This window comes from Rhinoderma darwinii, chromosome 9 (genome assembly GCF_050947455.1).
Source record: "Rhinoderma darwinii isolate aRhiDar2 chromosome 9, aRhiDar2.hap1, whole genome shotgun sequence".
In the NCBI taxonomy this organism is placed as follows: domain Eukaryota; kingdom Metazoa; phylum Chordata; class Amphibia; order Anura; family Rhinodermatidae; genus Rhinoderma; species Rhinoderma darwinii.
The window spans coordinates 91,107,352-91,129,672 of NC_134695.1; the positions used below are offsets into that span (position 1 = coordinate 91,107,352).

Below are 22,321 nucleotides of genomic sequence, written 5' to 3' on the forward strand. Positions count from 1 at the left end.
TTTGCCCGCGTGCCTCAACGGCTGCAGGCGAAAGACGCAGCGAAAAACGTTGAAAAAAAGTGCAGGCAGGTCAAAATCTGCCTCAAAATTCCTTCAGGATTTACTTTTTTTTTTAACTTACTTGATTTACTTTTATTATTAGTGTATTATAAAAATACATATTTTAAAACAAATAATTACCAAGACTTAGGCTTTATTCACACTGATCTATGCAATTCAGACATGGTTGTTTTTTGTGCAGCGTGTTTCTGTTGCGTGAAACTCACTGCATGTCCTATTCTTGTGCGTTTTTTGCACATCACGCACCCATTGAAATCAATGGGTGTGTGAAAATCACAAGTTCATAAGAAATGAAGTGACAAAAAATTCAAAATAAAGAAATGTGTTCATAAACAAACAACAACTAATGACACACGGAACTGCAACGCACGACAAACGTGTCAGTTTTTTGCAAATGTAAAACGGACACGTTCGTGTGAATAAGGCCTTAAAAGAACACTCCTGGCAAACCTGATAAACTGTGTTATATCCAGTGCAGGGCCTGAGGGAGAGATACATGAGGCAGGGATTCTCTCTTTCTTTGGTGTTCATTAAATCTCTGTGTCATGCTCCGCCCCTCCAAGACCTGTACTAGGCATAACACAGAGTATCAGTTGTGCCAGGAGTGTTCCTTTAAGGTCATGTAGCTGCTGCTGGGTCTAAAAATCTGCTAAAATGGAATATGATGGATTATTAGCAGTCTGCCAAGATTTACTAAACTAACTTTTTGTGCAAAAAAAAATTACTTTATTGTTGGTCAAAGGTTTGAAACCCAGCAGCCACCCGCTTCATGAATAGTAGGCATGAGGCTGGGTTCACACGACCATTTTACATCCGTAATGGACGGAACGTATTTCGGCCGGAAGACCCGGACGGAACACACTGCAGGGAGCCGGGCTCCTAGTATCGATGCTAGGAGTCCCTGCCTCGCTGCAGGACAACTGTCCCGTACTGTAATCATGTTTTCAGTACGGGACAGTAGTTCCACGGAGAGAGGCAGGGACTCCTAGCATCTTACATAACTATGATGCTAGGAGCCCGGCCCCCTGCAGTGTGTTCGGTCCGGGTCTTCCGGCCGAAATACGTTCCGTCCATTACGGACGTAACATGGTCGTGTGAACCCAGCCTCAGAGTGCCTGTTCATCAGTATGTTGCACCTGAGTGATATCCCTCTATGTAGCATTGTGGTTTGTCTGCGTCCTGCCAGGAGGTGTTGTACCTCCCTCATGAGCAGTGATTTTAAACTTCCTATCTCAGTAACTAATTATTTGGTGCATTCAAGCTTGTTTAAAGGGTTAGGTGGTAAGTATTCCCTAGTAATTGCTCAGCTTTAAAGACCTAAACAAACAGCAGCGGATTGGATGTAATTCTGATTTAGATTGTTGCTAAAAATTGTGCTGTGACTTCCCACTGGGAGAGGGGCAGAGAGAGCTACTTTAGTAAATGCTAAATACTTGTTAGTAACAGAAAATCCTTATGTTTTGGCACAGTACTGGGAACTTTGCCCATACATATTACGTGTATCAATATATATTTTTGAGGGGGGGGGGGGGCAGATAGCTTTGTATTTACTAATGCTTTACAAGTCAAATATACCCCAATTCATTTCTGATTTGCACAGCTTTTATCCTGAGTAGGATCTAAATTCAAAACTGAAAAAAAGAGTTATCCAGCAATACAATTCAGGGACATAACCGCATGTGGAGAGCAGGTGCAATCACATTATAGTCTTCCACCAAAATTCTGCTGACTCTCTATTTCCTCACTTTTATAGCATTAAATTCATATAAAAAGCAATGCATGCATTTCTATAAATAGGAGGCAGAACATGGATTCATAAAACATCAACTCGTACATTCTCGGTTTGTGTCCCTGCCCTGATCTATGTTTTAAGAATTTTTGAGTAATGAGGACTGTGAGGAAACGAGTCGGGAATTGTTTTGTTTCCGAGTTCTTGAGTTCCTCTCCATTCGCATCCCTACTTTATAACTTTATTATCCTCCTATGCTTGTTCATCATTGCACAGATTGATGCACGAGCTGTCTGCCCGGATCCGCTGAACTATTTGGTTTCCACGAGAAACCCGATTAAAAAAATATTACAAGTCCTGTAAACTGTAGTGGATGTGTATAGTATCACTAGGACTAACAGAGTATCAACACCAAATGTATACTTCTTGGAAGACTCTCGATCTCCTATGTTCCTGTCTCGGATTGTTGGGTAGTAAACATAATGGACCTCATTTATCAAAACTGTCCAGCAAAAACCCTAGCCTTGTTGCCCATAGCAACCAATTACAGTGCAGGTTTTCATTTGTCCAGAAATTGAAGCTGATTTCTGATTGGTTGCTACGGGCTATAAGGCCAGTTTTTCCGTTGGACAGTTTTGACAAATGAGGTCCAATGAGGAACATATTCAGGTGTCATTCAGTATGAAGATTAATGTCCGACTCCGACACATGACACCGAATGGAACTGGAATTTTCCTCCTTGAAATAGAACATGGCAATAACATTTGATTCCCAAGAGAACCTCTGAGCAGGTCCCCGGTCTAATCCTATCTCTGCCATGTTGCAAAAACTAGAAATAAAAAAAAAAACAGCTAAAAAGCAGAAAAAAAAATATGTATTATTTAGGATGAGGACTTGGTGGCCATCACAGCTCCCATAGGGGTTATAAACCTGCTCACAGTCTGAATGGCAATTCTATCTGTATACACTGCAGTAAGGAGCATGGCTATCACTATGTCACCAGGCAGATTTGTCATTCAGGACAATAGAAAAGGTGAGTGACAACACCTGTGGGGGCTGTAATACTGACAATATTGACAATGACCCAGCTTTTTCAGATTAAAGGGGTTGTCCAGTTTAGAAAACCTGTTATCAAACACCCTATTAGGCAATCCGGAGTTAATACAGGGGAGTCCTCTGTTCAGGATCCTCTTGGCCCTAGTGTAGAGCGGTTACAAAGAGCGTCTCTCGCTCTGGAGGACCAGTCCTGTCCAGCATTAAACAGACAACACATTGATATGAATGGATACTGTGTAATGCTTAATTTCCCCTGTGGTGGCGCTGCAGAGAAATTGAACACTTATTCCAGGATTCCCTACAGATTACAGCGGATCGCTGCGGGCACCATCAGTGGGACAATTTGCGATGAGCTCATTGTCAAGGAAACCCTTCTAACAAGTAGAGGTTGCCTAAAGCAGAGAACCCCTTTAAACTAAGAAAAGAACTGGAATAGATTTTTGAATAACTAAAAAAGTTATATTCCGACCATTGACATTTATGGCGTATCAGTAAAATAAGACATGTGCGGCTGATAGGTGGGGGTCCTCTAGCTCGACTATTCCTTTAACTACCATAGAGAGCAATGCACATGGTTGGACGGCTGTCTTCTGCTTCTCTCATTCTTGACCATCGTTGGCCATTTTGCTTGACACAACGGGGTCACAGGAGACTTGTTCTCCTGGAAGGTGAGGGACCCCCCTTTATCATACATAACACATTAGGCGATATATCCCTTTAACCAAGTGACATATATAAATATATATGTAAAATAGATTTATTTTTTATTTTAGGGGGAAAATCTGGGTGAGATGTCTAGAGAGGCTTAAAATACTTAATTTCAGCACATGGAAACGGGAGCAATGAGGAGAAGTTTTCCATCTTCACAAGAACAAATATAACAATAGTACAGTAGACAAAGACTTCACACGAAGCAGATTACACAAATCAAAGCCCGGTGATTAATACTGAGTCAAACACGCGGCAGGAGCAGTGATTCATATCTGTAGTGCCATAGCTCCGGGGCAGCTCCCCAGCCCAGATTTCTTTATTAAGGCCTTGTACCATTTTGTCTCCGGTGAAAAGTGGTTGTCTTCTGCAATTGAATATTGCTTTATGTAGTTCATAACCTCGCACGGCAAAGTAAAGTCTTTCAGTGTTGCTTTCAGGCAAGAAAAATAAGACACTGCTCACATTCGAGCTATACCGTGTTATGTTTTTTTTTATTTTATTTTTTATTGAAAGTTTTATGGACCTGTGTGGCTGCTGTCACGTTGTATTCATGAAAAGAGCGTGCAGTTATCTGAGACACGAGGATACTAATAAAGGCGTATTATTATTACTTGTGTACTGCCCTGGACACACAGTTTACTTGTGAGTATTAAGATAGAAACATTCTCTAATTCACATTTATCACCGTCATTGCAGCCTGTAGAATATTAGACAGTTTTGGAGTATATCTCATATCTATCTATCTATCTATCTATCTATCTATCTATCTATCTATCTATCTATCTATCTATCTATCTATCTATCTATCTATCTAATATCTATCTATCTAATATCTATCTATCTCATATCTATCGATCTATCTATCTATCTATCTATCTATCTATCTATCTATCTATCTATCTATCTCATATCTATCTATCTATCTATCTATCTATCTATCTATCTATCTATCTATCTCATATCTATGTATGTATGTATGTATGTATGTATGTATGTATGTATGTATGTATGTATCTATCTATCTCATATCTATCTATCTATCTCATATCTATCTATCTATCTATCTATCTATCTCATATCTATCTATCTCATATCTATCTATCTATCTATCTATCTATCTATCTATCTATCTATCTATCTATCTATCTATCTATCTATCTCATATCTATCTATCTATCTATCTATCTATCTATCTAATATCTATCGATCTATCTATCTATCTAATATCTATCTATCTATCTAATATCTATCTATCTATCTATCTATCTATCTATCTATCTATCTCATATCTATCTATCTCATATCTATCTATCTCATATCTATCTATCTCATATCTATCTATCTCATATCTATCTATCTCATATCTATCTATCTCATATCTATCTATCTCATATCTATCTATCTCATATCTATCTCATATCTATCTATCTCATATCTATCTATCTCATATCTATCTATCTCATATCTATCTATCTATCTATCTATCTATCTATCTATCTATCTATCTATCTATCTATCTATCTATCTATCTATCTATCTCATATATCTATCTATCCCATATCTATCTATCTATCTATCTATCTATCTATCTATCTATCTATCTATCTATCTATCTATCTATCTATCTATCTATCTATCTATCTATCTCATATCTATCTATCTATCCCATATCTATCTATCTATCTCATATCTATCTATCTCATATCTATCTATCTATCCCATATCTATCTATCTCATATCTATCTATGTCATATCTATCTATCTCATATCTATCTATCTCATATCTATCTATCTATCTATCTCATATCTATCTATCTATCTATCTATCTATCTATCTATCTATCTATCCATCTCATATATCTATCTATCTATCCCATATCTATCTATCTCATATCTATCTATCTATCTATCTATCTATCTATCTATCTATCTATCTATCTATCTATCTATCTCATATCTATCTATCTCATATCTATCTATCTCATATCTATCTATCTATCTATCTATCTATCTATCTATCTATCTATCTATCTATCTCATATCTATCTCATATCTATCTATCTATCTATCTATCTATCTATCTATCTCTCATATCTCTCTCATATCTATCTATCATCTATCTATCTATCTATCTATCTATCTATCTATCTATCTATCTATCTATCTATCTATCTATCTATCTCATATCTATCTATCTATCTATCTATCTATCTATCTATCTATCTATCTATCTATCTATCTATCCAGGGGCGTAACTAGGAAAGGCTGGGCCCCATAGCAAACTTTTGACTGGGGCCCCCCCTCCCCTGGGTGTCACACAACCCCCCCCCCCTTGTAGATAGTGCTTTTTTTACAGCCAGCCCCCTCTGTGGATAACGCCATACAGCCCCCCTGTAGATAACGCCATACAGCCCCCCCTGTAGGTAACGCCATACAGCCCCCCCTGTAGGTAACGCCATACAGCCCCCCCTGTAGGTAACGCCATACAGCCCCCCCTGTAGGTAACGCCATACAGCCCCCCCCTGTAGGTAACGTCATGCAGCCCCAACCCCCAAAAAAAATCCGACCTATAGTGTCCTACAAAAGACATGTATCCCCTATCCACATGTGTGATCGCTGGCAGCGATAGGGAGAACGGGGGACTGAAAGTCCCCCCGAGTTCTCCATGACTAACCTCTGACTTCCGGCGTCTGTGCAGCTCAATATAAATGAAAGGAGCGCTGGTCACGCATGCGCACAATCGCTCCATTCATTTCTACGGAGCTGCCGACACAGACCCCGGAAGTCCGAGGTTTGTGATGGAGAACTTCAGGGGACTTTCGGTCCCCCGTTCTCCCTATCAATGCCAGCGATCACACATGTATCCCCTATCCATAGGGGATACATGTCTTATGTAGGAACAACCCGTTTAATGGCAGAGCGGGGAGATACCTCGCAACAGAAGGCCAAGTGTTGCGACCTTTGCGACGTAATCGCAGCAACTACGCGGCAAAAAAAAAAAATCACAACTCAGGAAAAAAATGTAAAAAAAACCCCAAAAAACATACTTACCCAGAATGCTCTCCTTCCTGCAGTCCGGCCTCCTGGGATGACGTTTCGTCCCATATGACCGCTGCAGCCTGTCACATAGCCTGTAACATCATCGCAGGAGGCCGGACTACGCGCAGAGAAGACGGAGGGGGTAAGTATTAGCGTTATTTTTCACAGCGCAAATTACGTTCGGAAAAAAGAGCAAAAAAGGTGAGATTTTTCGCACGTAATGTACTGCGGGTTCCAGGTCGGATACGCTGCATGATTTTTACGCAACTTATTCGACCTATGGGAGAACGACCTAATAGGGAAAAATGTGTCAAACAGCAGCTTGTGGGCCGGCGGAGCAGACTTAACATGCTCATCATTTAACTCAAGTGCTACAGCTCTGACCACCATGAGCCTTTAGCTACCCCCCTGGAAATATTAATATAGTTTATCATGTACATTAGGAGACAAATAAGGGAGATTTGAAAATAGTTCTGTAGGGTGCACAAATTTAGGCCTCATGCACACGGCCGGCCGCCGACACCCGCGGGCCACTTTTTAGAGAGCACGGCCCGCAAAATTAGAAAAGTAGGACATACTCCACAATTCCCAGCGCGGTTATACGGCACTGACACATTTTCGGAGCGCTAGAACCTGGAGGGTTTGTAATTGCGGACTGTATTGCGGTCCGCAATTACGGAGTGTTTTTTACAGTCGTGTGCATGGGGCCTAACCAAAATAGCAAACATAGAATTAGATATATTCCCCAACTTGCTAGACACATTTGTCATTCTTACACCACCTCATGACTGGGATTCACGTACATGAAGTCAATGGGTGCGTGAAAACCACGCAGGTCGCACGGAAGCACCTCCGTGCGAACTGCCTCTTTCGCGCACCAGCTGTCAAAAGGATGAATGTAAACAGAAAAGCACCACGTGCTTTTCTGTTTACAAACATCCGAATTGCGTGTCATAATGATGGCGGCTGCGCGAAAAGCACACAGCCGCGCATCATATGATGCTGCCACACGGAGCAGGTAAGTGCTTTTGCGCAGGCAAAACGCCGCGTGTTTTGCGTGCGCAAAAACGCCACGGTCGTCTGAATCAGCCCTTAGTTACATAGTCATGCATGACCCCTGCAATCATTCCAGTAACAGGTCCAGCAAAGGAACATTCGCACTGGACTTCATGCAGCAGGTGATTATTAACCCTCTATAACCCAGACACAGCGGCATCACCATACACACTGTGGATAAGATAGAATATCCACATAACGCAGGCCCTGACCTGGATAGAAACATCAGGCACTGCAAAGCCTGCACCAACTTCTGGTCTGCCCTGTATAATATCGTCCTCTATGCCAAGCTAAACACAAACACCCCCTGTAAGCGTTACACAGGCAACTAGTGCATTTATTACACACAGCAGTAAGCGCACCTATAACATGGCGGCGGCGGCGGCAGGATGCACTGGCACAGAGCTGGTTGTGTTGGTACTTTACCGCCCTCACGGAGCAGCGGGCTCCCCCTCCACCACTGTAGCTGAAGACACAGTCAGTCCGGACACTTCCTGGATCCGAGTTACACAGAGGCTGATGGGAGGAGCTTAGTGTCAGCGCTGTGTGTAATGGCTGAGGGAGCTCTGGTCCGTCCCTCATAGAAGACATAGACTAGCGGCAGTCCTGACTGTACTGTCCTCCGCCCGAAGTCTCGCGTCGTTCGCCCCCTGTCCTCTCCCCTGCCTGAGCACTCCTCCTACCACCTACCGCCGTCCTATTTAACTGCACAGTGTGCAGTGCAGCGGCTATCACCGGGCTCCCGGACACCCCCCCTGCGGCTATCACCGGGCCCCCGGCCCGCTCCCCCCGGATGCCTAGTGTCACGTTAGTGATGATGCTACTAGGCATGAGGGGGCCCGTGCCTCCAGGCCTGGCACATAATGTAATGTGCCTGTCAGGGCGACACGGGCCCCGTAGCAGCTGCTACGGCTGCTACTGTGGTAGTTACGCCACTGTATCTATCTATCTATCTATCTATCTATCTATCTATCTATCTATCTATCTATCTATCTATCTATCTATCTATCTATCTATCTATCTATCTATCTCTCATATCTATCTATCTATCTATCTATCTATCTATCTATCTATCTATCTATCTATCTATCTATCTATCTATCTATCTATCTATCTATCTATCTATCTCATATTTATCTATCTATCTATCTATCTATCTATCTATCTATCTATCTATCTATCATCTATCTATCTATCGATAGAACAAAAATAGGCAGCACTCCGTTTGTAAAGGTGAAAAAAGAGGGTACTTTAATGTCCTATAAGCAACGTTTCAGCTCCTTCCCCTGGAGGCTTGCCCTTCCCCTCTTTTTTCACCTTTACAAACGGAGTGCTGCCTATTTTTGTTCTATATATGATTGGGATTTTGGTCTAATCTCTTGGGCTTGCACCCGCATTATATCGGTGCTCCTGGATCCATCTGTCTATCTATCTATCTATCTATCTATCTATCTATCTATCTATCTATCTATCTATCTATCTATCTATCTATCTATCTATCTATCTATCTATCTATCTATCTATCAGTAATGACAGGGTAGGGAGACAGACAGGTGAGCCCTAATCTACCCGCCACTCAGTCCCTGCCTACTTGCAACGACCCGTCCTAAGCGACGGGGTACAACTGGGCGACGGTCCCTACGCTCAGTAAGTGCAAGACAGACAAAACAGACAAGGGTACACAGAAGCTAGGGAAACGGGGCAGCTGCCCACGGAGACACCGTGAGCAACAAGAGTGGTGAACGAGCCGAGTCAAACCAGGAGAGAGCGAGGTACAAAACGCTGAGCAGGAGAGTGGTCAGAAAGCCAAGGTCAATAACAAGCAGAGGATCAGTAGTACAAGCAGCAGCAGCAGAGCCAGGAAACAAGCATAGAAGAATCACAGGCAAAGGAGGAACAGGAAAGGCAGGTATAAATAGTGGGCGGGAACTAGCTCTTTCTGGCCAGGTTGTGATAGGCTCTCCCACTCCTAAGCCTGCCATCCTGAGTGATGGAAGACGGAGTCAGTCTCACAGACATAGGAGCAGGTGCAGACTGATTGCCCACGGGCGTCGACACAGAACCTGTGTCTGGCAAATCCTTTACACTATCTATCTATCTATCTATCTATCTAATATCTATCTAATATCTATCTCATATCTATCTATCTATCTATCTATCTCATATCTATCTATCTATCTATCTCATATCTATCTATCTATCTATCTCATATCTATCTATCTATCTATCTATCTATCTATCTATCTATCTATCTATCTATCTATCTATCTATCTATCGCATATCTATCTATCTATCTATCGCATATCTATCTATCTATCGCATATCTATCTATCTATCTATCTATCTATCTATCTAATATCTATCTATCTATCTATCTATCTATCTATCTATCTATCTATCTATCTATCTATCTATCTATCTATCTATCTATCTATCTATCTATCTATCTATCCCCTATTGTGGGGGATAGTCCACATCTAGGACATATACATACACTTCCATTTGCAAAAAGGGGTTAATAAGAATAATGTTCTAAAATATATCAAAATGTATACACTGAAAAATTCAAACATATGTAAAAAAAAACAGGTGTTAAACAAGCACTTACCTCTTTCTTAGTAAATTCAGGTGGGTGGTCATTTTTATCATCAATGACAATGGTGGCTGTAGCTGTACCAGTTAATCCCACATCCATGCCCGCCATGTCCTTAGCTTCCACGACCAACTCATACTGGGGGGCTATCAATGTCTGTGACGGAAAACATATCAGTAATTACTATTATTATTATACATGATGATGTAACATAGAGGATATATTGCTGCCTGGTACATAATATAGTAGAATTGACTGTATATGATGCCTATTGTTTGCCAGAGATGGGGGCCATTACTATACCCTTGTAGGTTGCTTTCATTTTAGGAAAATTAAACACATCTACCCATAATTTTATAAATAAATATCTGAAAAGACACTATCTTTGAATTTCGAGAGTATTTAGCAACGGTCAAACCATTTAGTGTTAAGTCATAATTTTACTATCCAGGATAATAAATTCCTACAGATTGTTATAGGAAACAGTCAACAAACTATTTGACAAACACGCCCCCAACAGCTTAGATGATCACCTATAATGCAATGGAAGAGTTAGTACTTATTTTCTTTTAATGTTAAGCACTTTCTGTAAAGAGGATTCTTCATTTAATAAATAACTGCAGCACTGAGGAGACATGGATTGCTGGGAGATTTCAGCTCTGAAGTGAGCAGAATTGCTAATGCAACTTCGACTAGGGCTCAATGGTGACTTTTGGTTGAGTGACTGTCACTGTAGTATCTTAATTTTACCTTATGGGAGATAAATGGTTGAAATTATTATGAGCATGGCAAGCTGCCCCCGATTTTTCCCCTATACAGTAGAGATATATTGAATTTCATTGACATTTAGCATCTTCTCCATGGCTGAGCTGATACATTGCAGCATCTTGTCTCTTTATGGTAAGCATGTAACACCCTGTAGCCAATTGGATCATGTGTTGATTTTGGGGGAGGAAGTGACCATCCATTTGTGCAATTAGATTAGTTAGGACAGGGATGTATGTTACATGGGCAGTGCAATGATGTGAGGAGACCAGGATGGTGTGGTGAAGTTGGAGATCACAGACTGATAGTGGGAGTATCAGGGTGCCCAGCATCACAGAGTATTTCAATGGAAGATTGTGCTTATCTTGTGGGGGGTAGTGACCTGGCTACTCATTTGATTATATTAGAAATGACAGGCCTACACGTGACAGTGGCAGTGTCATGATGTGAGAAATGGAAGGGACATTTGGCAGGTCATATAGAGTGAAAAAAAGAGGGGACCCCCAGCAGCACTCAATGAAAAATAGAGACAAATAGCAGAGGACGCAAGGTGACAGAAATTGGAGAGTGGATCTCCAGCAGGAGAAGAGTGTGTTGATTTTGTGGGAGTTAGTGACCTCTCTGCTCATATTAGTGACACCTGCATCTGACAGGGGCAAAGTTATGGTGTCAAGAGGTTAAATAGAGACATGTGGGAGGGCACCAACTGCTAGTAGAAGGTGCAGTAATGTTTCTAGCAGCACTGAGCATTTCAGGAGAGGAGTGTGCTGTTCATGTGAGAGGCATGGCATTTTAAAATGACAGAACTGTGTGACAGCTCCATGATCATAATGTAAAGAGAAGAATGGAGTCCATTGGGGAGCCAGAGACTGCAAGCTGGCACTTCTACACCCTCTACCACGGATAGCCATAGCTGCTGCTGCCGCCTGAGGTTATTTGTAGTCACAGGGCTCTCACAGTAATTCTGTCTTCAAAGTTATTTGAGAAACAGGTATAATTTGGGGAGAAAAATAAAGTTATATGGAAACAGTTCACGCTCAGTAACCATAAAAAAATCTGCTATCTCAGCTATTCCAAAACATTAGTTTTCAAATTACAATGGAAACATCAAGGCAACATTAGTCCTATTCCCCAGCAGGGGATGTGTAAACCCGCAGAGTAGACATGGTTATTTCTTCAAGAAAAGAAAATTCTACAGCCAGAAAATACCAACTATAGCAGAATAAAAGTGCCCCCTCACTGGCTGTTTTCACCGTCTTTTGTATTTAATAGATTGCTGCTTTCTTCATAGAAGGGTGGTTTTCAATATGATGATTTCTGTGCCAATTTACCAGCTAATGTTGTTTTACGCAGAACAGTTCCATAAGTGGCTGAACATAGACGCTCTGATGGTTTCTTTGCAGGTGCACGAAGAATTCCAAGATAAAGACTTTAAAAAAGTGCAAATTCTGTAAAGATAGATTTAATTCTATGGGATTTATTTAAAAAAAAAAAATTAAGAAAATATAATAAGAGGTTTTCATTTTAAGATGAATTTAACTCAGAATTTAAACGCAGTTATGTTCTTAGGCATAGGGAGGTATGTTCACACGTAAACGGCCAAAAAACGGCCGAAAAATCGGAAGCAGAACGCCTCCAAACATCTGCCCATTTTTTCAGGCGTAATTCGAGGCGTAAAATGCGCGAATTACGTCCATAAATAGGGAGTGTGCACATACCCTTAAGGTATGTGCACACGACCTATTTTCAGACGTAATTCAGGCGTTTTACGCCTCGAATTACGCCTGAAAAAGACGGCTCCAAACCGTCTGCAAGTATCTTCCCATTGAATTCAATGGTTCTTACGATGTACTGTGCAGACGAGGTGTATTTTTACGCGCCACTGTCAAAAGACGGCACGTAAAATTACGCCCGCCTCAAAGAAGTGCATGGCACTTCTTGGGACGTAATTGGAGCCGTTTTTCATTGACTCCAATGAAAAACAGCTCCAATTACGTCCGTAAAATACGCCGCGAAAAACGCGAGTACGAGCAATTACATCTGAAATTCAGGAGCTGTTTTCACCTGAAAACCTTACGGAGCGTCTTTTTACGCTCCGTTTTTTAAAACAGAGGCGTAAAAAGACGCCCCATATGAACTAAATGCTGTTTTTCCCATTGATTTCAATGGGCAGATGTTTGTAGGCGTTCAGCTTCCGTTTTTTCAGGCATTTTTCGAGTCGTAAATACGCCTGAAAACACTGCGTGTGAACATACCCTTAGGGCGGGTTCACACATGGCGGAATTTCACTTAAATTCCGCTGCGGACACTCCGCAGCGTTAATCCGCAGCGGAGCCGTTTCTCCATTGACTTTCACTTTAATTTAGCAGTGTTCGTTTACACGATGCGTACAATTCCGCTGCGGAGCATAGGCTGCGGAGCGGAATTTGGTGTCCGCAGAATGCTCTGTCTGTTGCGGAGCAGTGGCGGACTGGTTGCGGACTCATGGCGGAATTTCTCCATTGACTTCAATGGAGAGTCAAAATTCCGCAATGAAGTCCGCAGATCTTATGTGTGCTGCGGAGCGTATTGTTTTTACTACCATGACATTTCTTCATTCTGGCTGGACCTATGTATTTCTAGGTCTACAGCCAGACTGAGGAAGTCAATGGGGCTCCCGTAATGACGGGAGCGTTGCTAGCAGACGTCTGTAAATAGTCACTGTCCAGGGTGCTGAAAGAGTTACGCGATCGGCAGTAACTGTTTCTGCACCCGGGACAGTGACTACCGATCTCAATATACATGTATCTGTAAAAAAAAATATAAGTTCATACTTACCGAGAACTCCCTGCGTCTGTCTCCAGTCCGGCCTCCCAGGATGACGTTTCAGTGTAAGTGACGGCTGCAGCCAATCACAGGCCAAGCACAGGCTGCAGCGGTCACATGGACTGGAGCGTCATCCAGGGAGGTCGGGCTGGATGCCGAAAGAGGGACGCGTCACCAAGACAACGGGCGGTAAGTATGAATTTCTTTGACTTTCACTAGGGAAAGTGCTGTCCCTTCTCTCTATCCTGCACTGAATAGGGAGAAGAGAAGCACTTTTCCTGCAGTCCGCAGCGGCCAGTCCGCATCAATTTTCTGCACATTTTGTGCAGATCCGCTGCAGAATCTGCAACGCAGATTCTGTGCGGCATTGATGCGGACAGTTGCGGAGGAATTCTGCCATGTGTGGTCATGCCCTTATAGTACTTATATTTTAGTTTATAGGGGGCAGTATTAGTGTATTTATTTTCTAATCCATAGAAGGCAATTGTTTGAAAGTTATATTCTTGTACATACGGAGCATTCTTAGGGCATGACCACACATGGCGGAATTCCTCCGCAACTGTCCGCATCAATGCCGCACAGAATCTGCGTTGCAGATTCTGCAGCGGATCTGCACAAAATGTGCAGAAAATTGATGCGGACTGGCCGCTGCGGACTGCAGGAAAAGTGCTTCTCTTCTCCCTATTCAGTGCAGGATAGAGAGAAGGGACAGCACTTTCCCTAGTGAAAGTCAAAGAAATTCATACTTACCGCCCGTTGTCTTGGTGACGCGTCCCTCTTTCGGCATCCGGCCCGACCTCCCTGGATGACGCTCCAGTCCATGTGACCGCTGCAGCCTGTGCTTGGCCTGTGATTGGCTGCAGCCGTCACTTACACTGAAACGTCATCCTGGGAGGCCGGACTGGAGACAGACGCAGGGAGTTCTCGGTAAGTATGAACTTATATTTTTTTACAGATACATGTATATTGTGATCGGTAGTCACTGTCCCGGGTGCAGAAACAGTTACTGCCGATCGCTTAACTCTTTCAGCACCCTGGACAGTGACTATTTACAGACGTCTCCTAGCAACGCTCCCGTCATTACGGGAGCCCCATTGACTTCCTCAGTCTGGCTGTAGACCTAGAAATACATAGGTCCAGCCAGAATGAAGAAATGTCATGGTAGTAAAAACAATACGCTCCGCAGCACACATAAGATCTGCGGACTTCATTGCGGAATTTTGACTCTCCATTGAAGTCAATGGAGAAATTCCGCCATGAGTCCGCAACCAGTCCGCCACTGCTCCGCAACAGACAGAGCATGCTGCGGACACCAAATTCCGCTCCGCAGCCTATGCTCCGCAGCGGAATTGTACGCATCGTGTAAACGAACACTGCTAAATTAAAGTGAAAGTCAATGGAGAAACGGCTCCGCTGCGGATTAACGCTGCGGAGTGTCCGCAGCGGAATTTAAGTGAAATTCCGCTATGTGTGAACCCGCCCTTATAGTAGTTAAATTCTTGTATATAGGAGCAGTATTATAGTAGTTATATTCTTGTATATAGGGGGAGTATTATAGTAGTTATATTCTTGTACATAGGGGAGCAGTATTATAGTAGTTATATTCTTGTATATAGTGGCAGTATTATAGTAGTTATATTCTTGTATATAGGGGGTAGTATTATAGTAGTTATATTCTTGTATATAGTGGGCAGTATTATAGTAGTTATATTCTTGTATATAGGAGCAGTATTATAGTAGTTATATTCTTGTATATAGTGGGCAGTATTATAGTAGTTATATTCTTGTATATAGGAGCAGTATTATAGTAGTTATATTCTTGTATATAGGAGCAGTATTATAGTAGTTATATTCTTGTATATAGGGGCAGTATTATAGTAGTTATATTCTTGTATATAGGGAGCAGTATTATAGTAGTTAAATTCTTGTATATAGGAGCAGTATTATAGTTGTTATATTCTTGTATATAGGAGACAGTATTATAGTAGTTATATTCTTGTATATAGGGAGCAGTATTATAGTATTATATTCCTGTATATAGGAGCAGTATTATAGTAGTTATATTCTTGTATATAGGAGCAGTATTATAGTAGTTATATTCTTGTATATAGTGGGCAGTATTATAGTAGTTATATTCTTGTATATAGGAGCAGTATTATAGTAGTTATATTCTTGTATATAGGGCCAGTATTCTAGTAGTTATATTCTTGTATATAGGGAGCAGTATTATAGTAGTTAAATTCTTGTATATAGGAGCAGTATTATAGTAGTTATATTCTTGTATATAGGAGGCAGTATTATAGTAGTTATATTCTTGTATATAGTGGCAGTATTATAGTAATTATATTCTTGTATATAGAGGCAGTATTATAGTAATTATATTCTTGTATATAGGGGGCAGTATTATAGTAGTTATATTCTTGTACATAGGGGACAGTATTATAGTAGTTATATTCTTGTATATAGGGCCAGTATTATAGTAGTTATATTCTTGTATATAGGGAGCAGTATTATAGTAGTTATATTCTTGTATATAGGAGACAGTATTATAGTAGTTATATTCTTGTATATAGGAGGCAGTATTATAGTAGTTATATTCTTGTATATAGTGGCAGTATTATAGTAATTATATTCTTGTATATAGAGGCAGTATTATAGTAATTATATTCTTGTATATAGGGGGCAGTATTATAGTAGTTATATTCTTGTACATAGGGGACAGTATTATAGTAGTTATATTCTTGTATATAGGAGGCAGTATTATAGTAGTTATATTCTTGTATATAGGGGACAGTATTATAGTAGTTATATTCTTGTATATAGGGGCAGTATTATAGTAGTTATATTCTTGTATATAGGGGAAGTATTATAGTAGTTATATTCTTGTATATAGGGGCAGTATTATAGTAGTTATATTTTTGTATATAGGGGGCAGTATTATAGTAGTTATATTCTTGTATATAGGGGGCAGTATTATAGTAGATATATTCTTGTATATAGGAGCAGTATTATAGTAGTTATATTCTTATATATAGGGGCAGTATTATAGTAGTTATATCTTGTACATAGGAGGCAGTATTATAGTAGTTATATTCTTGTATATAGGAGACAGTATTATAGTAGTTATATTCTTGTATATAGGAGCAGTATTATAGTAGTTATATTCTTGTATATAGGAGCAGTATTATAGTAATTATATTCTTGTATATAGAGCCAGTATTATAGTAGTTATATTCTTGTATATAGGGGCAGTATTATAGTAGTTATATTCTTGTATATAGGGGGCAGTATTATAGTAGTTATATTCTTGTATATAGGGGCAGTATTATAGTAGTTATATTCTTGTATATAGGAGGCAGTATTATAGTAGTTATATTCTTGTATATAGGGGACAGTATTATAGTAGGTATATTCTTGTACATAGGGGGCAGTATTATAGTAGTTATATTCTTGTATATAGGGGGCAGTATTATAGTAGTTATAGTCTTGTATATAGGAGCAGTATTATAGTAGTTATATTCTTGTACATAGGGGGCAGTATTATAGTAGTTATATTCTTGTGTATAGGGGCAGTATTATAGTAGTTATTTCTAGTATATAGGAGCAGTATTATAGTAGTTATATTCTTGTATACAGGGGGGCAGTATTAAAGTAGTTATATTCTTGTATATAGGAGGCAGGATTATAGTAGTTATATTCTTGTATATAGCAGCAGTATTATAGTAGTTATTTTCTTGTATATAGGGGCAGTATTATAGTGGTTATTTTCTTGTACATAGTAGGTAGTATTATAGTACCGTAGTTATATTCTTGTACATAGGAGGCAGTATTATATTAGTTATATTCTTGTACATAGGGAGAGTATTATAGTAGTTATATTCTTGTATATAGGGGGTAGTATTATAGTAGTTATATTCTTGAATATAAGGGGAGTATTATAGTAGTTATATTCTTGCACATAGGGGTCAGTATTATAGTAGTTATATTTTTTTGCACAATTGGGTCAGTATTATAGTAGTTATATTCTTGTATATAGGGGCAGTATTATAGTAGTTATATTCTTGTACATAGGAGGCAGTATTATAGTAGTTATATTCCTGTATATAGGGGCAGTATTATAGTGGTTATTTTCTTGTACATAGGGAGCAGTATTATAGTAGTTATATTCTTGTACATAGGTGGCAGTATTATAGTAGTTATTTTCTTGTACATAGGTGGCAGTATTATAGTAGTTATATTCTTGTATATAGGGGGCAGTATTATAGTAGTTATATTCTTGTATATAGGAGGCAGTATTATAGTAGTTATATTCTTGTATATAGGAGGCAGTATTATAGTAGTTATATTCTTGTATATAGGGGCAGTATTATAGTAGTTATATTCTTGTATATAGGGGCAGTATTATAGTAGTTATATTCTTGTATATAGGGGGCAGTATTATAGTAGTTATATTCTTGTACATAGGGGGCAGTATTATAGTAGTTATTTTCTTGTACATAGGGAGCAGTATTATAGTAGTTATATTCTTGTACATAGGAGGCAGTATTATAGTAGTTATTTTCTTGTACATAGGGGGCAGTATTATAGTAGTTATATTCTTGTACATAGGGGGCAGTATTATAGTAGTTATATTCTTGTATATAGGAGGCAGTATTATAGTTGTTATATTCTTGTATATAGGAGGCAGTATTATAGTAGTTATATTCTTGTATATAGGGGCAGTATTATAGTAGTTATATTCTTGTATATAGGGAGCTGTATTATAGTAGTTATATTCTTGTATATAGGGGCAGTATTATAGTAGTTATAGTCTTGTATATAGGGGGCAGTATTATAGTAGTTATATTCTTGTATATAGGGGGCAGTATTATAGTAGTTATATTCTTGTACATAGGGGGCAGTATTATAGTAGTTATATAGTAGTTATATTCTTGTACATAGGGGCAGTATTATAGTAGTTATATTCTTGTACATAGGGGGCAGTATTATAGTAGTTATATTCTGGAGATTATGGTAACATCCAGTGCTTATTTATCTGGTAAAAGAGTTTAGTGTGCAAATCCAAGTATTACCAGTTTTCTAGTAAGTAAGTAGAGCTGAGCTGCAACACTAGACAAAGCCCATGGATAAGACTCATGCTGTTTATGAAAAAAAAAAACAACACAAAAAATACCCTGTAGACATTTTTCTAAGCTCATACAACTCCACATTGACCAATTACTAACATCTCATTAGAGATCTTTCCAATAAATCCTGTTTTTTTCAAATCCAAGTCAGTTTTGCATTTCAGGACCTTGGACAGAGCTACAAAAGCCACAATTACAACAGACAAACTGATAAAGTCGAGACATAAAAGGAAGGGGCTACAAGTGGCTGATTAACATGAAACAACAGCTAAAAGGTTATACTGTCATTCTGCTATGGACCAGTTCATATTTATTCCAAGTAATGATTCTGACCGGTTAACGAATAATTCTCATTAACAAGAAGCCGTGTTGAGTAATAATAGTGTCTTTAAAAAGAACAAAGAGTAACTAAGCAATGAACTATGACTGTGATCTTAAAAGTCAAAATATAAGCCAGCACTCAACAGAAGATAATAATTAAATGGGCTCCAAATAAAAGATGTTGGTTGGACGGGTCATGTGAGGGTTTACTGGAGAGTTCACTTAGAATAGATGAGTTTTAATAATTGGGTTTTCTTTTGGTGCTTCCATGGTGTTCTTGTCCTATTCTCGGACTGTTGTCTACCACTGGAGATTCCAAATGTCTATGAAAAATTGTTAGAAGTTGTGACCATTTGTGTTGAACCTAGTCATCAAAAACTGCAGAACAGCTGGACTGGATATGTTGGATATTTTTGACTTTGACTTGAATAATGTTCATGGAGTTTCCAGCCTATCAAAGACTACCGATCAGTAAAACGGGTATACTCAATTAAAATTGGTGGAGCTTATATATATTGCCCAAACGTTCTGATATTTACTTAGAAATCTATAGCATCATCAATTATCTTCACCAAATAATGCTGTCTAACTTAATGATGGTGAGGTAGGTTGTCCTATCTGAGGTATGAACAAACAGTTGTCTATTAGTCTTTATGAGAAACGGGTCCCGTGTCTATCACTCCACCAGACGAAGCAACGGCAGACTGAACGGGAAGGTGGCCACCCACGTGCACAGCTCTTTCCTTCAAGTGTATGGGAGTTACAACAAGCTGGCTTGCGTTCTGCCAGTGATCTCATCTGAACAGGGGTCAGGGGACCCACGTTCCTAATAAGTGAGGGTCTCAGAGGAGGGACTCCCACCTATCAGACATTTATGGCATATAAGGTGAATATGCAATAATTTCTGGGATGAGAATACCCCCTTAAGACTTAGGAGGACATCAAGATAATGCCTCTACTGGTTCATGATCCTCCAAAGCAGCAGCTAAATATTTCCCCCTTACATAAAAAGGATTGGGTAAAGGCGTTGTATTTATCAGCACTGCCCAGAATTTCACATAACAGTCTGTTATGATTTTTTTTTTACATCTTTATAGTATCTTGTGTGACTTTTTGCATGAAAATTAGAAAGGAAGCTTAGACATAGGCCGTGTCTTATGGGAGGGGGGGGGGGGTACTGTTAATCTTTTTTATTTTACTTTGTTGTTTCTATTATTTATTTTTTAGCGATTCGAATCGAAAAATTGTAAATTAATAACAAATTTACTAAAAAGATCATCTCTAAGGTTTTACATAAAAAAGAATCATAACTACTGTTCTGTCATTCATGGATACTTATTTTCGGAAATTAATTATTTCTATTTTGCATATATTACCAAGAGACCTGCCAAGCATCTTAAATAGAAAATGATAGATTTGCAGATTAACACCTTGTAGATGTGAATGATTTCTGAAAGTAGAAAACCTTTAGGGGGCCTCAATTTTTATTGTAGGCAGGACCAAATATAGATTAAAGATCCTCGTGGGTGCAACATTTGAGTTTGGACCGTTACTAATCACTATAAGACCTGGAAAGTGAGCCTAAGCTGGACATATATGTATACGTATATACGTATACGTCCAGGTACAAGGGTGTACAAGATATCCAGGTACAAGTGTGTAACTCTTAGTCATGTGCAAATACAATGGAGACCCATGAGTTTTGGGAGTTTGAGATCTCCACTCATTCCATCTTGCGTTCTGCCAATCTTTAATGATGAGGGAGGTACGGAAGGAGATGGGAAAAGCTTTGGTATCCCCTTTACCTTGGGCTCTTTAGTAGCCCATGGGGGGGTCCTATCAATAGTTACGCCATTGGAACAGTTCCATCAACTTCACTTTCCTGTAGTGTAGGCATGATAACCATAAGTTTCAACAGCTTTCTCTCTGTGAACCCTGAAATTGGTATTTTCCAAATCCCTGAGTGGTAATTGCCTTCCCTGCCATCCTTCCTATGATACTTGTAAATAAAACCTTTAGGGACACTCAATTTTTTTTGTAGACAGGACCACATATAGATTAAAGATCCTCGTGGGCGGAATATTTGAGCTTGGACCGTTCGCATTCACTAGAAGACCTGGAGAGTGAACAAGCTGGATTTTCCAGAAGTGAATAAAGCACCACAACGCCATTCTTCAGACTTTCCTTATACAAATCTTTAGATGCCTTGCAGCTTAATAGGATGTGTAATTAAAGAGGCTCTGTCACCAGATTTTGCAACCCCTATCTGCTATTGCAGCAGATCGGCGCTGCAATGGAGATAAGAGTAGCGTTTTTTTTGTTTTTTTTAAAACGAGCATTTTTGGCCAAGTTATGACCATTTTTATATTTATGCAAATGAGACTTTCTAAAGTACAAGTGGGCGTGTTTAAAGTTAAAGTACAACTGGGCGTGTTTAAAGTTAAAGTACAACTGGGCGTGTATTATGTGTGTTACATCTGGGCGTTTTTACTTCTTTTACTAGCTGGGCGTTGTGAATAGAAGTGTATGATGCGGACGAATCAGCATCATCCACTTCTCTTCGTTACCACCCAGCTTCTGGCAGTTCAGACACAGCGTGTTCTCGAGAGATCACGCTGTGACGACACTTCCTGCCCCAGGTCCTGCATCGTGTCAGACGAGCGAGGACACATCGGCACCAGAGGCTACAGTTGATTCTGCAGCAGCATCAGCGTTTGCAGGTAAGTAGCTACATCGACTTACCTGCAAATGCCGATGCTGCTGCTGCAATAGGAGATAGGGGTTGCAAAATCTGGTGACAGAGCCTCTTTAATATAATGGAGTGACATTACTGCCTTCCTTATTTTAAGATAGCCAAAAATGGAGAAGTCAGACTTTCGGCTCTATGGTGCAACGCAAATGTGACAAGTCCTCTCAATTGGATAAGAATGGAAGAATTATTTCTATTGTAGGGACATTGATAAGGAGGAAATTGGGAGAGTAGAGGACATTGGGAGGGGGATGGGCATTGGTTGGGTTTTAAAAATGCTTAGGCTGGGCGTATAAATGAAGAGTATGAG

General features: G+C 39.8%; 1 protein-coding gene across 1 annotated transcript in view; it reads right to left on the reverse strand.

Moving 5' to 3' along the window:
* The window catches only part of CDH13 (cadherin 13), a 475,876-nt gene that overhangs the window by 100,577 nt on the left and 352,978 nt on the right, over positions 1-22,321 (reverse strand). The window contains exon 8 of the mRNA XM_075838471.1: positions 10,261-10,401. Coding sequence (XP_075694586.1) covers positions 10,261-10,401 — 141 coding nt within the window. The remainder of the gene's footprint in view (positions 1-10,260; positions 10,402-22,321) is intronic.